This window comes from Cornus florida, unplaced genomic scaffold (genome assembly GCF_030987335.1).
Source record: "Cornus florida cultivar Cherokee Brave unplaced genomic scaffold, ASM3098733v1 CherokeeBrave_3.0.0_Hap2_Chr05, whole genome shotgun sequence".
NCBI lineage: Eukaryota > Viridiplantae > Streptophyta > Magnoliopsida > Cornales > Cornaceae > Cornus > Cornus florida.
This window is the reverse complement of record NW_026775575.1, coordinates 113,111,560-113,128,295: the sequence shown is the minus strand read 5'-3', so window position 1 is coordinate 113,128,295 and position 16,736 is coordinate 113,111,560. Positions and strand designations below refer to the sequence as shown.

The 16,736-nt window shown below is 31.3% G+C and overlaps 1 protein-coding gene across 4 annotated transcripts; it reads left to right on the top strand.

Annotated features, from left to right (window-relative positions):
• The first annotated feature begins 7,156 nt into the window (after positions 1–7,156).
• Positions 7,157–16,327, top strand: LOC132308680 (vacuolar cation/proton exchanger 3-like). Of its 4 annotated transcripts, none has more exons than XM_059806846.1 (12): positions 7,157–7,447; positions 8,334–8,588; positions 8,679–8,746; positions 9,166–9,194; positions 10,139–10,335; positions 10,471–10,683; positions 11,319–11,453; positions 11,932–12,048; positions 12,129–12,182; positions 14,503–14,619; positions 14,925–15,021; positions 15,834–16,327. In XM_059806846.1, the coding sequence occupies exons 2-12, from the start codon at positions 8,334–8,336 to the stop codon at positions 15,854–15,856; spliced, it is 1,305 nt and encodes a 434-aa protein (XP_059662829.1). In that variant the 5' UTR covers positions 7,157–7,447; the 3' UTR covers positions 15,857–16,327. The 4 variants fall into 4 exon arrangements, with proteins under 4 accessions (XP_059662829.1, XP_059662831.1, XP_059662830.1 ...); XM_059806848.1 differs by having other exon boundaries at positions 7,396–7,493; XM_059806847.1 differs by lacking the exon at positions 7,157–7,447 and adding an exon at positions 7,500–8,232.
• The last annotated feature ends 409 nt before the right edge of the window (positions 16,328–16,736 follow it).

The window sequence follows — 16,736 nt, the reverse complement described above, 5'->3', positions numbered from 1 at the left end:
ATCTATTTTTCTTATTGAAATAAATTATGAAAAGAAATCATACTAATTTGATGACATATTATTCACTAAATTTGCATAAATTTATTTTTAATTTTTAAAATTAATTACTTAAATAAAAATCTTACGTAGAAAATTTAAAAACAATTTAATTAATTTCTTAATTTTTTTATTAGTATATTACATGAAAAAGAATGTATTTTTATTTAAGCAAGTTATTAATTTTTCATCAATATATTATATGAAAAAGAATGTATTTTTTTACTGTAAAAAAAAATGTTTAAACTAGATATAATAAGTTTTGTTATAAATAATAAAATTTTAATATTAAGTTAATCATTTTAAAAAATGGTAGTTACAAATTTTTTTTATGATAAATTGATACTAATAATAAACTTAAGGTAAATAGTATAATTATTATTTAGATAAGAAAAAAGATATTAAAAATAATCTAATAAGAAATAAAAATTTTAATAAGAATGGATAAAGCGATGAGTTTGGACAACTTGGACTTGGATGATTTTGTTTTCTGAGCTCTTTCATATGGGCCATTTTTTCTGGACAATTTGGACTTGGATGATTTTGTTTTCTGAGCTCTTTCATATGGGCCAATTTTTCTGGACAATTTGGACTTGGATGATTTTGTTTTCTGAGCTCTTTCATATGGGCCAATTTTTCTGGACAATTTGGACTTGGATGATTTTGTTTTCTGAGCTCTTTCGTATGGGCCATTTTTTCTGGTTTTGGTGGTTACTTTTTGTTTCTTATGGCATATGGGTTTGTGGCCCATAATACCTACTGGGGAATGCCCCATGTATAAATGTAATTACTCTCGTTTGCAATTTAACTCCCTCTTACTTACCTAAAAAATAATAATAATAATAAAAATAAAGAGTCCAATATATAGTATTTTCGAAATATTAAAAAGAATTTTCACTGTTGCATCTAACAAAGTAAATGCTTGGGAGACATTCCTAACAAACTATAGGAAAGTATAGGTTAGAGTGAATCAATCAAATTAGTTGACAAGGTATTCAATTATTGATGATATAAAGTCAATGTCACATTACATTGACATTATATCATCCACTAATATGCTAGCAAATACATATGACATTTAAAGCAACACAGGTATGTGTTTGCTTGCGATTGGCCAATATCATTACATACCATGAATGTCAATTTTAATTATTTTAGGCCTTGTTTGGTACACGTACTATTTTTTGTGTTTTTTCTATAGAAAATAATAGAAAAAACATGTTTGGTAAAAAAATATTTTGTTTTGCACAGTACAGAAACGTTTCATGAATAATGACAAAAAATCGAAACATCAATTTGATTTTTTTTTTTTTTCTTGAAAAAATTTTAAATGATATTTTAAAACTAATCATTATATTTTTTAAATTTGTAACACTTTTTTAACCAAACGTGTTTTTATATTTTTGCTTCAATAAAATCTTACAACAAATGGGCGTTACCAAACATACTTCCGAATACTATAATCACTATATAACAAAATATTTGTTTTATTTAGGTTTAAATAAAATGTTAACCAAACAGACAGGACCTTAGGCTTCGTTTGGTTAGATAGAAATAAACAAGAAAAGAAAAGAAATAGAAAATGAAAGAAAAGTGAAGTGAATGAAAACAAAAGTTGTTTTTTATCAAGTATTTGGTTAGCATGAAAATTTATTCAGGAAAATTGTATGAAAATATTAGTTTGTTAGTTTAGATAGCATGAAAATGAAAATAAAGTGATTGTGCATACCAAAATTACCCTTTTAATTTCAAATACTAAAAAAAAAAAAAAAATTGTGTTTGATGATGTCTATTTTTATCAAAGTTTTTAATAAAATGATGAATTATCAAATTTAATAATATAATTATTTATATTCATTTATATTGTTTAAATTAAAACAATACTTCAAGACTTCTTAAGTAGAAGTAGAACTAAGTCACTAACTATTCATTTAAGATAAATAAAGAAGCTTAAAAATACAAAATAAATAAATAAATTTTGGGCTCATGGACTCCTGAGCTTTCAACCAAAAAACACAAAAAGAGCAAAATATATATTATTTTCTGTATATATAATAGAGGTGTGTTTGTGTATCAGATACAATGTATATATTTGGAACAAAAAAAAAAATCGTCCAAATAGTTTTGCAAGAGAACATCTTTAGATGCCTTTTAGAAATCCACTAAAATAAAAATTGTTAAAGAACTTGCCTCTTTAAAACTTAGTAGAAAAGAAACCCAGTTAAAAAAGAAATAAATTAATTGTTTTACATGATTCAACTATTAGATAAAATAGGAACATCAAATAAATAAAAAAAAAATAGTTTTCATGAGAAAATATTATTTTCACGTGTTTTGTGTGAGAAAAGTTTTAGGGAAAATTAGTCTAATGCGGTAAACAATATTTTCTATTACGATTCTTTTTCCATCTATCCAGACTCTAAAAAAAATAAAAAAAAATTATCTTTTCTAGTTAATTTCATCTAACCAAACAAAACCTTAGTGATACAATTAGGAAAAACAGGATATGATATTAGTTTTTCTAAATATTTATATGAGAATGATAGTTTTTCTAAATATTTTTTAATGTTATATTATAATATCAGAGGTAAATTTTTTACGTGAGAAAATATATTTTCATTCCTTTTTTTTTTTTCCAAAATTTCCACAAATAATTTTTTATCAACTGGGAACCAACAAAAGTCAAATGTTAAAACAAATAGAATGTTAATTATTTCTACCCATTAAAAACAAAATTCAATTACAGTAATTAATAAGGGAAATAAATTAAAGATCATATTTCAGAAATGTAAAATGAGTGAGAAAAAAAGATATAATATAACAATATAATAAAAAATTAAATGACAAATTTAAATACTTTTCATTAATTGTTAAATTTAAATAACCTGATTAAAAATACGATTAGTATATATATTTTCATTTCTCACATCAACAATAACGAACCTGAAGATTCAAATTCATACAATCACAAGGATGGTTTTGGCCAATGGATTAGGAAAATGCTATACGTTACTAATTTTAATTTGTAATTTTATTTTGAATTAGTTGGTTGCTTATTTGTCAGCTTATTTCATTGTTTTGTGTGTTTTAAAAATAAATTTTTTTTATTTAGAAAATATCTTAATATGGGAGATTTAGAAGAAAAAAAAATTAGCAAAATTTACTATTATAGAATTCAAACCATCATATAACTTAATAATTTGAATTCAATTATGTCTGTATATATCTTTGTTTGTGAAACCTTTTGCATTAAATCTTCAAATAATTAAAATTAGAGAAGTGATAGATCTTCCGACCTCAATTGTCGATAATATAACGTGGTTGGGAATGAGTCGAAAAGAAATAGATGTTTACGGAAAAAATTTTAAGAATTCCAACGGGATCCAACCACGTTGTATCCGGATGAATAGTCGGCAATTAAGGTCGAAAGACCTATCATTTCTCTTAAAATTATTAGTTGCAATTTTTTACCATGAATGCGTGACCTCTTTTTTATTTTTCTCGAGAATAAGAACCCCCTTCTATTAAATCGTCAAATAATTTAAAATAGAAGCTACAATTTTTTATCACGAAAGAATTATCTCTTTCTCGTGAATGTATAAGAACCCTAATTTATATAATTCACTTAAAGCTTTTTATAATTGTATTTTGATTTAGTATTGTCTGATTAAAGTTAAATTTGAAAGAGATGCCCAATAAATATAGAGTAGTTGAAAAATATAGAGTGTGTGCGTATACGTGTATATATATATATATATATATTTGTATATGCAATAAAAAAAAAAAAAAGGGTAAAGTGTATTAAACCCCTCTGAACTATAGGGGTTTTGCAAAAACCACCTCTGAACTACAAAAAACTCCCCCTGAACTATGATTTTGTTGCAATTTACCCCATGACGTCATTTTCCGGTACCAGAAAAAAGAGAAAGATCCATTTACCCTTATCAAATACTGTATCGTTTTAACTTATACCCTTTTTTTTTTTCCTTCCAAAAGATGTGTACATCCCAAACCAGAGAGCCGAAAGAGAGAGAAAAAAAAACCAGAGATGATGGCGGCTTGTGCACGGAGGACTCGGCTATGATGAGAGCTTGTGGAGAGCTTGGTTGACTCGGCCATGAAGAAGAAGCTGGGCTGCAGATGGAGGCGACGGCGGTCTCAAGAGGGCTCGGCGGTGAACTATGGAAAATGGCGGTATGCTCGACTATGGATGGTTCGGCTATGGAGATAGCGGCATGGGCATTAACCTATAAAATTAACGCCGGCGAGGTGGGGATCCCAACACTGCAACCACCCACCACTAATACTGCGACGATGCATGGGTCCACCTTCCATGGCCGTTTCGACATTCTCTCTCTGCGACAGTGTTCCCCAATACGCTAATCTTCAATCTACGGCGAAGATGGGTCGTCTCACCCACGACGGCGAAGCTGACAATTAGGGTTTCGGGGCAAGGAGCACCGTCGGTATTGATGAATGGCTCTTAGGGTTTGATTGGAACCAATACGGCCTGTGGAAGAGGTCGGCGGTGGTGATGGGCTGGCTGTGATGGAGGTATGGCAAAAGAGACCCACCGATCCTAGTATCAAATTCCTCGGCTTCTTGTCCTATAAATGGGTTTGATTTTTTGATTTTTTTGATTTTGATTTTTTATTGTTGGTCTGTAAATCCAAACAGATCGACGGAGGAAGAACGGTGAATTAGTCAGGACTTGTTTGGGTGTTTCATGGGCATCACAGTCTTTTAAATTTGATAAGGGTTGTATGGTCATTTACATAAATTTGGCCACTCACTTGCAAGGAAATTGATCGGCCGGTTGCGGATTGGGTAAAGTGCAATAAACTGGATAGTTTAAGGAGATTTTTTGCTCATTTTGAAATTCAGGGGGGTTTTTAGCTCATTGGGGTATAGTATAGGGGGGTTTAATGCACTTTACCCTAAAAAATAATAGAGAAAAGCAAATTAGAGATAGAGAAATAAATCTATTGCAATTGTTCGTTGTTTTCCTTTTTCTTAAATTAACAATTTATTTAGTTTGCTAAAATATGAAATACAAATGTATAAAAGGATAATATATATATATATATATATATATATATATATATATATATATATATATATATAATAGAGGACATTAATGTCTTGTTAGTTATTGCCACATCAAATTTAAGATCAAATCATGAATTTTAATTCGAGATGTGTAGCATTGCTAATGAGAATGCTATACTTCACCAATTTTGATTTTGTGGTTTTATCTTAAATTGGGTGACTACTTATTTGTAGCTTATTTGGTTGCTTTGTGTATTTTTAAAACAATCTTTTTTATATAGAAAGTATCTTAATATAAGAAAGAGAGAAAATCCTAATATAACTTAATAACTTGAATTCAATTTTTACAAATCCTTTATATTAAATCTTCAAATAATTAAAAGTAGAAGTTTACAATTTTACTACAAATGAGTGACATTTTTCTCGTGAATAAGAATCATAATTTTGACTTAATCCTAATTTACATGATTCACTTAAAATTTTATATAATTGTATTTTGATTTGGTGTTTTCTAATTACGTTTACAATGAGTTAGACAAAATTGTTAGGCCTATTACATTTAATACATATCAAATATAAGAAAGTGGAACCTCTACTTTCTTATTTAATGCATTAATGATCAATCAAATTTAGTAAGTCTAGCAATTCTGCCTAACTAATATGTATTAAAATAAATGATATTAATGTTATTTAGCTATTGCCGCATCAGATTCAATATCATCACATCTCAAACATTTCAAATAAAATTTGAGAAAGAGGTCACTCATTTATGATAAAATTGTAGACTTCTACTTTTAATTATTTGAAGATTTAATATAAAGAATCTCCCAAAGTCATAATTGAATTCAAATTATATTAGAGCATCTTCAATCATTATGTATATTTTTTTTTGTAAATCTGATGTGTTATGCTGAATTTACACAAAAAAAAAAAAAAAAAATTGGATTATTTAATTTTAACTCCAACGTTGTTTTATACCTTTTGTGTAAAAATATATTTTTCAATAACAACCAACCATGTGTCATGCCAGGACTCCACATAACTTTTACAAACATATGTAATATATGGTTGATTATTTAATGGAATGAGAAAGAGGGATGAGAAAGGAAATTTGTTAATGTGGCAATCATCTTAACACGGCTGGAGATGGAAAAATTTTACACATCATAAATGACTGTGTATATTTTACATAAAGTAATATTTTAACATACCGCTAGAGATGCTATTAAGTTTTTCTCTCTTTTCTATATTAAAATCTTTTCTATTTTAAAAAGATTACTTTTAAAACACATAAAATCACAAATCAAAATTAAAATTCACAAAATATATCATTTTCCTTTCCTATCCTCACCTAACTAATTTTATCATTTTTTTTTTTTTTTTTCAATGTACCAAGAGCGTGCCGAGTACTTCTATTTCCTACTTTTGCTTATAGAAAGTTGCTGTCAAGTAGGCCAAACTTCAAATTTTTATTTATTTTTTTCCCCCTTTTATAAGACACGACATGCTTTCCTCCCGCTGATGCTTGTTAAAAATAGATTTTTTAAAGGGGCGTCATAAAATAGATTTTTTTTAGGGTGCCATAATTAGCCTCCTACTTGAATTCAAGTCATCTATTTTCTTACTTTTTCAAAGTCCTCTAATTTATTTTGTGACAAAGTCATGAGTTAATCAAGACAGTTGAGAGGGACAGAATAAACATAAACTGGTCACCATTTAAAAGAGTTTCGTAATGCTAATTTAATTTGTTAAGGTCTCCATGACAATAACTTCAACATTTGGTATGCTATTTTTAGGCTTGGAGGTCTAGGAAGCCCTCTCAAACATGCTTTTAACATTAACACTCAAATGGTTTGAGATTTGAGATTTTAAATATTATATTAATTTGAGTATTAATAATAAGGTTGTTTTATTATGATAATGGGATACGTAGTATTTAATTGTAAAAGTAATATTTCATAATTAGTTTTAAAAAAAGAAAAATCAACCCATAGAGTGAAATGAGTAATTTCAAAAGTAATTAAGGTAGGTGTCGTAAAATCTACAAAGCCAAACGCTTCTTCACCTTTGGTCTCTCCGATAGAAACGGAGAAACAATGTCAAACATACAGCCAAAGGACGGTTCTTCATCTCGTGTCCGTCCGACAATTACTGCTCCGCATATTTCTCTTTCTCTCTCTACATCGTATTTGTGGACCAATGCCCCTTCTATGCTCCTTTCGATTCCACCCCTGATAGCCACAATTTCAACTACCCACCAGTTTTATACAATTCTTCTGAAAACAACGGGACAAGCACCAAGATAGAAACCAGAGGGAAAAGGAATTGAATGGTTGGAAGAAAGACTTGAGACTTTTATCAGGTTTATTACTTTCTCTCTCTATTTTCGGAATTTTCAGAGAATTAGAGTAAGGGAATTTGTTTAGGCCTTGTTTTTATAGTTCAGGTTGTTTTGGTACTTTTTGAACTGTTTTCTATCGCAAATCTTGTTTGATTTGCAAAATTTAATTTTATTAATTTCTGTTTCTCATGGGTTTTTAGCCTCTTTGTGAATTCTCTGCCATTTTTATATTATTGCTTTTTAGTGATGATTTAATTCACGCTTTTGTGAATTTGGGATAAACAGTTATTCCTGTTTAGTTATGATCCTTTTTGCTTTCTGGTTCTACCTAAAGCCCAAGTAGATGCCTAACAACAATTTACAAATAACTCAGACCAACACCCATTTTGAAGTGATCATTTTACTCTCTTGTAATTTATATATAAACACACACACAATTGTATATATCTCATTCTGCGCGCACATAGTAGGTGCAGGAATGATACAATTTATGAAGCCAACCCTCATGATTTTTTTGATTGTTAAAAGGAAAAAAGGTGGAGCCATAACTCCGACAATTCAAGCTTCTGTTAGTCATTGACTACTACCGTTGAATAATTTCCTCTACTCTAAAATTCTTGCATAACTGAGTAATAGAGAGAGGACATTTCAAGTTGAGAACATGCGTAGCGCCTCATCACGTTCTTGTATGTGTAATGATCTTTAATTTGCCAAGCCTTATGACAGTATTCCGTCCAATTCATCATTCCACTCTTCTGCCAATTCTCGATGAGGATCCATAAAGTTTTTGTTGCTAGAAGACAGAGGTGGTGTCAGGAACCTAGATACAGCCATTAAAATGTTTATGAGATTATATATATATTTGAATTACACCGGGCCTTTTGTGATAATGACATTGGTTTGACAGATGGGATCAATAGAGGAAAGGTCCGCACTGGAGCTCGAAGACAAGAACCTTGTCAACCATGGGTCAATTGATAGAAAGATCAATTCTATTGATGACGGACCTTTCTCTATTGCTGGTTCAGAAAATATTCGTTGCAATGGTATATTGAAAAGAGTGTTCATCAGCATTAAGATAGTATTCTTCTGTGACAAGATCAACTTACTTGTACCTTGTGGGTTTTTGGCAATAGTGGTTGATGGAATGGCCAGCCTTCAAGTGAGTTGGATTTGTCTTGATCCTTTAACCTCTTTGGATTATTGCATAATAATATTCTTGTTCTGACTTGTATTGTCATTTTGATTTCAGGGTTGGGTCTTCTTGCTAACTTTACTGGGCATCATACCTTTGGCAGAGCGTTTGGGTTGGGCAACAGAGTAATGCTTTATGCATTTCATCTATTCTTATGTTGCATGGACAATATGGATATGAAAGTTATATACATGTCTAATGCATCTACTTTGCGACTCGTTTGTCTGATGAGGGAAGGAAAGAACACAATTGTAGGATGTCTATGTGTTCCTTCTTTAATGTGGTCTTCCTATTACATTGATCTTTATTTATTTATTTATTTTTTTAAAAAGTGATGTCTGACATTTCAATTTACATATGGTAGTGAGCAGAAGGAGGAACTGGACAATTGACAATTCAGTTGTGTAATCATATCCTATAAATGAAATCACAACATTTGAACACCAAAAACAGATCCACATTTGAACTGCTACCAATTTCTATTAAATTTTACAGTAATATAGATTGGCGAGTCCCTAATATAGTTGGCTTCCATTCAATGCAGGCAGCTGGCTTTCTACACTGGAGCAACAGGTATATATATATATATTTCTACTTTTTGATTTTTTGTACTTCTTTTTTTTTTTTCTACTTTCTACTTCGTTTTTATTTTTATTTTTTATTAATATAGTATATTTGATTCCGTATTATATAAGAGCTGCTGTTCTCCCTTTACTTTCCGGAAACGGATTCCCTCCAGCGGAATCTCTCTCCTGGATTCTGCATGCCTCAATCCTGCGGTTCAGTTTCAGCCACATCATCATTTTGCTAATCTCCATGTTGAAAATTGTGTTAGAACTGAATTTGTAAATGGTAAAGTTGAATAAGATGATGACATGGCTGCCGCTAAAACTGGACCTCGAGATTGAGCCCTGCAGGGTTCAGGAGAGAGATAACGCTGGAGAGGATCCCAATCCATATTTTCCCATAATTATCACCTGCTTCTGTTTTTTACTTATATTCATGGTTTTGCTAATTGGTTTTACAGTATTGATTGATATTAATGCAAATAAAAAAAGAAAAAAACCAAAATGCCTGTAGTTTAGAATGATTGGAATAAACTATACTCTTTGATACATATAATATGAAGGCGAATTTCATGCAGTCATGTCAGATGTTAGTCTAATTTGTCATTGGCATAAAACATACAAATTGAGTTTATATGGTGGACTCCATGCTAAAAGTACATGCAGGTAACACTAAAGTCTAAACAGTGTCTTCTGAACTATGAGGTCCATTTTAGGAATTACTTGGTTGGTCTAGAACAACCTTTAGGTTTTCTTTGTTTCTTGTGACCAGGTCTAGCTTGGCTTGTAGAAATTCAAAGCCACCAATGGTTGTGGTAGTGGTTACAGTAGCAATAATGGTAGTAGTATTAGTAGTAGCAGCAGCAGTACCAGTTTGTTCATTTCACAGTTATAAGTTGATCATTCTTCCCTATGGGGTAATTTACAGTGCCCCTGGTTTGAGCTTTGCAGTTGGGGGTCTACTAAATGCTACTTTTGGAAACGCGACAGAACTGATAATATCAATTCATGCAATGAGAAGTGGTATGATACGTGTTGTCCAGCAGTCACTACTGGGCTCAATTCTGTCCAACATGCTGTTAGTACTTGGATGTGCATTTTTCAGTGGTGGAATTGTCCATTCTGATAAGGAACAGGTGTTTGACAAGGTAGATTAATTGCCATTTTTATTATGGTCAGTATTTTTTTTTGTAATAATGTATACTTCAGTTTTGCATTCTCTCTTTCTAATATCTTGATTTTGGTCAACTGAATAGTTGGATACTTTTAAATCTATTTCGCAGGGAAATGCTGTAATGAACTCAGGATTGCTTTTAATGGCAGTCATGGGCCTTTTGTTCCCAGCTGTCCTTCACTTCACACACACTGAGTTGCATTTTGGGAAGTCTGAGTTGGCTCTTTCAAGGTTTAGCAGCTGTATTATGCTTTTGGCATATGCTGCCTATCTTTTTTTCCAGCTGAAGGGCCAAAACCATCAATATTCCCCAATTAACGAGGTTGGTCTCTTGGTTGTAAGAAACAAATTGTTTATCTTATTTTTTACAATGACATACTTAGCTTGCGATCAATTTTAGTCATTGAATATGTTATGGAATGCTCCTTTGATATCATATCTTTTCTCTATCTTGTATGTTCCAAGTCAAGCTTGGTTGAATTGTAATAACTTTTAACTCTCCTAAAATCTTTTATACAGAGACCATATTTCTTATTTTATAGAGCGAAGACAACCTTTTATAGTTTCAATTATTTACGCTCTTATCATAATGTTTTTTGATAGATTTCATTTATGCATCCTAGTTGCTTTTTGCTTCCAAGCTTCCCTCTCCAAAATCTCAAACCTCACGTACCACATTTTTCATCACCTACACACATTTTGGTGCATACTTTGTTACCGCTTAAATGAGAAGTACCAAAGAAACTAATTTATTCATTATAAATATGCTCTGTAACTTTCATATGATTAATTTATATGTTTTTTTTTTCTTCTCTTTTTGCAACTCTGCTTTTCATTAGCAGTATGCCGGTTCTGCTATTCTTTTATTGTAATGATATGAAAACTATCCTTATAATTTACTCCTTTTTATTCTTTCTTAGTATGAATCATTTTGTCTGATCAATGGTATAAAATCAGGAAGGGGGTCAGACTGATGGGAATTCAGATGATGAAGACGCTCCTGAGATCACCTTATGGGAATCAATAATATGGCTCACTATTTTGACCGCATGGATTTCATTCCTCTCAGAATACTTAGTTAATGCGATAGAGGTAGCTTTGTCATCTTAATTTATTCCTGTAGTTTTTTTTGGTACCATTTCTTTGCATGTTTTTTATTTATTTTTGCTGGCTATTCCAAAGTAATCTGAAGAAGAAAGTATATTCTTTTCCTCGTCTTTTGCTTGGTGAAGACCTTTTTTTCGATTTTGTCAGCATAATCAATGTCACGCATTCTAATTATTGGCCAGTGATTGTAGTTTTTTTTTTTTTGGCTAAAAAAAAGTGGCTTTAGCATTGTTCTTTTCAGACTGGGTGCATTCCAGCCTGTCGCGTTGGTGTATTACAATCCCTTTAAATAATGATGCCTTTCCACATCATCTAACTCACATCTCTCAATCTCATGTGGATTTCTTTTAATATAGTGAAATATGACAAGGATTTGCTACACAGAGAGAATACCTGAGTTGTATTTTTATCTGTACGCTTTTCTTATGGTAAACATGGTATTTTATTATTATATTTTTTCCAGGGTGCCTCTGTTGCATTAAACATTCCAATAGCATTTATAAGCGTCATCCTGCTCCCAATCGTAGGGAATGCAGCAGAGCATGCAGGTGCTATTTTGTTTGCCATGAAAGACAAGCTTGTAAGTTCTGTTTTGTTGACTTCCCATAATGACTAGGTGTCACGATTTATAATTTTTTGACTTGCTCATTTTTCGTGTAGGACATTTCCTTGGGAGTTGCAATAGGCTCATCGACCCAGATTTCCATGTTTTTGGTAGGCATTGGAAATTATATAGAATTATGGATTCTTACTGACTCTAGCTACTGTTGCAATTTGTAGGCATGTACTTCTCTAGTCTGATTATATCAGCTTCTAGTTTGTAGCTATATTGGTGCTAGAGATGCTTTCTTTAGTAAATTTTCTGTACTTTTTGAGCATGATAGTCTGAGCTTAATTCACTGTTGTATACATCTCATCAGCTCCTTGCCTTCTGATAAACATTGTTAGTCACTTGTAGAGTGCTATTTCTTATACTATGCTTTGAAAGATGAATTTAAGTGTTCAGTTATGAATAGATTCGACTGGTCATTTGGCCATAAAATTGGTTGCTTTCTGATATCACATGGTATGTTATTTGGAAAATTGACTGTCTACACCAATGATGGATATTTATTTTAGTTGCTACTGAATCAATGCCGACAGACTTTTGAGTTGATGATTGACTCACAGATCTTTGCATCAAATCTATTTTCAAGGCTCTCCAATAGTTCTTTTTTCCCTCGATAAGTAACCTCCAACAGTTATTGGTGTCCATGTGTGTTACATGTTTTAGTTGATTAATTATTTAATCTTTTTGTCCTATGTGTTCTCCTCTTTCACTAAACCGGCCCAGGATATGCTTTGAAGTTTCCATGCTATATTGACCGTTTTTGGTTTTTCAGTAATAGATGACAGGGTTCTGTAACTAGTATGCATATACAAGTGGCGTACTTGCTTTTCGTTATCTTAGGTTATCCAGAAAGAAACTTTTTAGTTCTTGAAACTAGGAAAGTGATTTGGCAGTTACTTACATAAATACTTGAGGAGAATTTATTTTAAGCCTTATGAAATATTGTTACCGCAACCATGTATCAAATAGGATGCACAGTACTTTCATATAGTTACAGTTGTATACTTAAATTTTGCAATCAGTCCTTATGACTATTTCACGTCATCATGAAAATAGTCTGTTTTTCCTTTATTACTAGTACTTTATATGCGACAGTAAAATTTGGTTAAGATCTATAAAGGTTTACTCCTATGACATCCTGATTAGCCATCATGGAGATCCCCAATTCCCTTGTTCAAGGTCCAAGTATAGCGTGCAGTCATATCACGGGCAATTAATAATTTATTTTATTTATTAATTCCCAATACAGCAAATTATAGATTCCATCTTAGTTAGCAGTGGATAATTAATACTTCTTTTACCTAATTGTTAATTATATCTTTTGAAATCATTTTATAATAGTTTTTTGATGAAAGTACACAAACATGCCAGTTGTAAGAAATAATTTAGTTCATTAAATGAACTTCTCATTTAACTTGCCCAGAAAGAAAAGTGACAGAGTTTCTATTCCATCAAGATCAAGTAGCTAATTTATCTATTTTTGTCTTTTGTTTTTATTTTTATTTTTTTATGAGACGATGTGTAGTTTGTGGTAAAAAAGAAGTCAGAATATCATTGAAACATGTTTAGTCTTTAGTGCAGGAAGTTGTATGCTTGTGAGAAATTTATAGTTAATAAAAGTCAAAGAGGAAAATGAAATACTTCTTAATCTATTAATCAAGAATTTTGGTCTCCCATTATTAGTTATAAGAGTCCATGAGTATCGTATGAGTTTGTAGTTCTGCATTTGACTGTACAATTAGAAATTCCTTTTTCTCAGTGCCTTCAGTTACAATGTAAATTTTTCTTTAATATAAATGGTATATTCTTCTAGTATACATAATCTCTATCCTACTTTTACTATGTTCATGTGTATCTTCCAGCTTGGAGGGGATAACTATTGAATTTTTTCTCAAAAGTATTGAAATGAATGATTATAAAAGAGCGAAAAGTAGTGCCCTTGGAATAAAATGTGCTATTGAAGGTTGGAACTTGTTTAGCAGAGGGTATACTTTCTTAGTTACTATTGTGAGATCGGTTCTGAAAATGCTTTTTTTTTTTTGGACACTAAAGATGCAGCTGGAACTTTTTGAATTTATTTTTATTGTGGAAGAACTTGGAGAGGTAGAGCAGTTAGATGTGGTTCCAAACTCTGTCTTGAGTTTCTTCTTAATTTGTATAGCTTTGTAGTTCATAGCATTTTTGTGGGTGGTCAATCCTTTTGAATTATTTCTGCACTTACCGTTATCATTTGTCATTATGCTTTATTAATGCCGTGTTGTTGCCTGTGCTTTAAAGGATTATGCGTTTGTTAAGTAAAAGGATCATTATTAACTTCTTGTCATAGATTTTATTTTCAAAAGTTGTTCTTTTTTCTTATGTTTCTTATGTTCTCTCTTTGGTTGATTTACCTTCTAACACCTGTCTTTTTTGCAATGACTGCAGATTCCATTTTGCGTGGTTGTTGGTTGGATCTTTGGGGTTCCTATGGATTTGAATTTTCAACTTTTTGAGACAGCCACTCTTTTCATGACTGTTCTAGTAGTAGCCTTCATGCTGCAGGTTTGTCCATTGAGAAAAATAGCAATTTTTTTTTTTCCAAGTTTTTTGCATTGCATTTATGGGGGAAAAATCTTATATAATATGTATATATATATATATTTTTCTTAAGAAGTTTGAGAGCTAGAATGTTTTAAGCTGTGAATAAACAGAAAATGGAAAGCACTACTAATACTTTTCACATGCTAATTGTGTTGAAGTTCGTATTATCCTATAAATACAAGAAGTTTCTATTTGATTTATCTTCTTATAGATTTGTTCTTTTTTCTAGTATGTGGAGAATCTGAACATCTCCTTTTCTCATGCAGGAGGGAACTTCTAATTACTTTAAAGGGCTAATGCTCCTTTTTTGCTACCTGATAGTAGCTGCAAGTTTCTTTGTACATAGAGATCCTAAATCTATACGTGAGTTAATATCCTCTTTGTGTGAATCATGTGGTTAAATGAAAGCTTACATAATTTTGTTTGATGAAAGCTTACATAATTTTGTGGAGTTAATACCCCCTTTGTGAATCATGTGGTTAAATGAAATCTTACATAATTTTGTTTGATGAATCTTGGTTATGGTTTTGACTTAAATATTTATATTTTTATAAGTTTCCTATTATGCTTGAACCTTAAATTTCATTAGTAAGTCGATTTGCTTTCTGATTGGAAATGGATTGGGAATGGACATTTCAAGTCATCTAGAAATACAGTCATCCATTGTATTTTATGCCTTTTTTATTATTGCTTTTTGTAGCATTTGAGTGATTTCAATGATGATTACATTACTTTATTATGATTTACATATGACAAATTTGACATCATGCTTTCTGATGTTTGGAATCTATCCAATTTTGTTTGCAATGACTGCGCATTAGTGGGTGATAAAAATACTAAAATAGAATGATATCTATACTGTGCAGGGACGGACTCAGAAGATTATGTGAGTGGGGGGCAATAGTGATTTTTTTTAGTAATTTCAGTGGGGGCAATAGTGAAATTTTATAGCTATATAATTCAAAAAAGAAAAATTAGCAGGGGTTTAATACTAAAAAAGAGAAATCGTACTTGATACTGTGGGATGTCCAACAAGTGAAATCTCCTTATTGTTGCAGTCTATCTCAAGTTCATTTTTCGCATCCACAATTTATACATTCTGTTTCTGAGGTCTTCCATAATTTTTTGTCTTTTATATGCCTGTAATATGACATCCTGGAAATGTGGTTTTGCAGAGGATAAGCCCATGAAAACTTAGATAATTTTGGTACCAATGGATTCATGTTGTAAACCTGCTGAAGCTCAAGGTCCATTTGGTGGATGCCCAAAAAACTTGTATTGTTTAAAGCCAGGACTGGTGAGGTTGTTCTGCTAAAGCTGAAGGTCCTCCTTTCACTGTATAATTTCAGAAATTGATGCATACCAAATTTGACTTCCACGACGGTCACTTGACTCACTTGTGCTTTTGTTTTTTCTTTCAATTATATGTAACAGCTGGATTTTAGTTTATTGCCCCTTACAACGATTAATTTGGGTACTCTAGCTATCGTGTTAGATTTATAGGAATTAGTGGCATAGATTGATGAACTGTAAAACAAGAGAAAAAAAAAAAAGAAGAAGAAGAAAAAAAGGCTATTCTTTTGTTTTTATACACTTACTTGTATACCATGACTTTGGATTCACTATCCCATAAATACCATTGTGCTTTGGTGCTCCTTTCTCATAGTTATATTTCGGTTATGAAATCTTTCATGGCAAAAGACCCCATTGGTTTTGGTCAGATTGCTTTACTTCGTTAAATGACATCTCCTAATAGGGTTTTTTTGGATTTTGTTTGTGATCGTCTCCTCCTTTTTCCCTTTCAGGTAGGATAAATAGTTAATTGTTTTTGAATATTTCTGGTGCATTTTGCATGATTTTACAAGAAAATGATTCCTGTTCGAGACTAGGAAAGGAAAAACCAAAAATTTAATGTTGCTTGAGTAATCTCCTTACTGCATAAAATGCGTTTAATATAACTTTCTATTTGTTAACTGTAAGTAGATGTTGGCAAATCTAATAGACTTGAATACGTAACCTCACGTCTGGTAGCCTGAGCCTGAGTATTTAATAGAAAGCTAGAGGGGACGACAGTTTGA

Excerpts from the sequence above, each read along its gene's own strand:
- LOC132308680 (XM_059806846.1), top strand. The coding sequence starts at position 8,334 with ATGGGATCAATAGAGGAAAGGTCCGCACTGGAGCTCGAAGACAAGAAC. Across the intron at positions 12,049-12,128 it reads TTGCCATGAAAGACAAGCTT|GACATTTCCTTGGGAGTTGC; the intron begins GTAAGTTCTGTT and ends TTTTTCGTGTAG. Across the intron at positions 15,022-15,833 it reads TAGAGATCCTAAATCTATAC|AGGATAAGCCCATGAAAACT; the intron begins GTGAGTTAATAT and ends GTGGTTTTGCAG.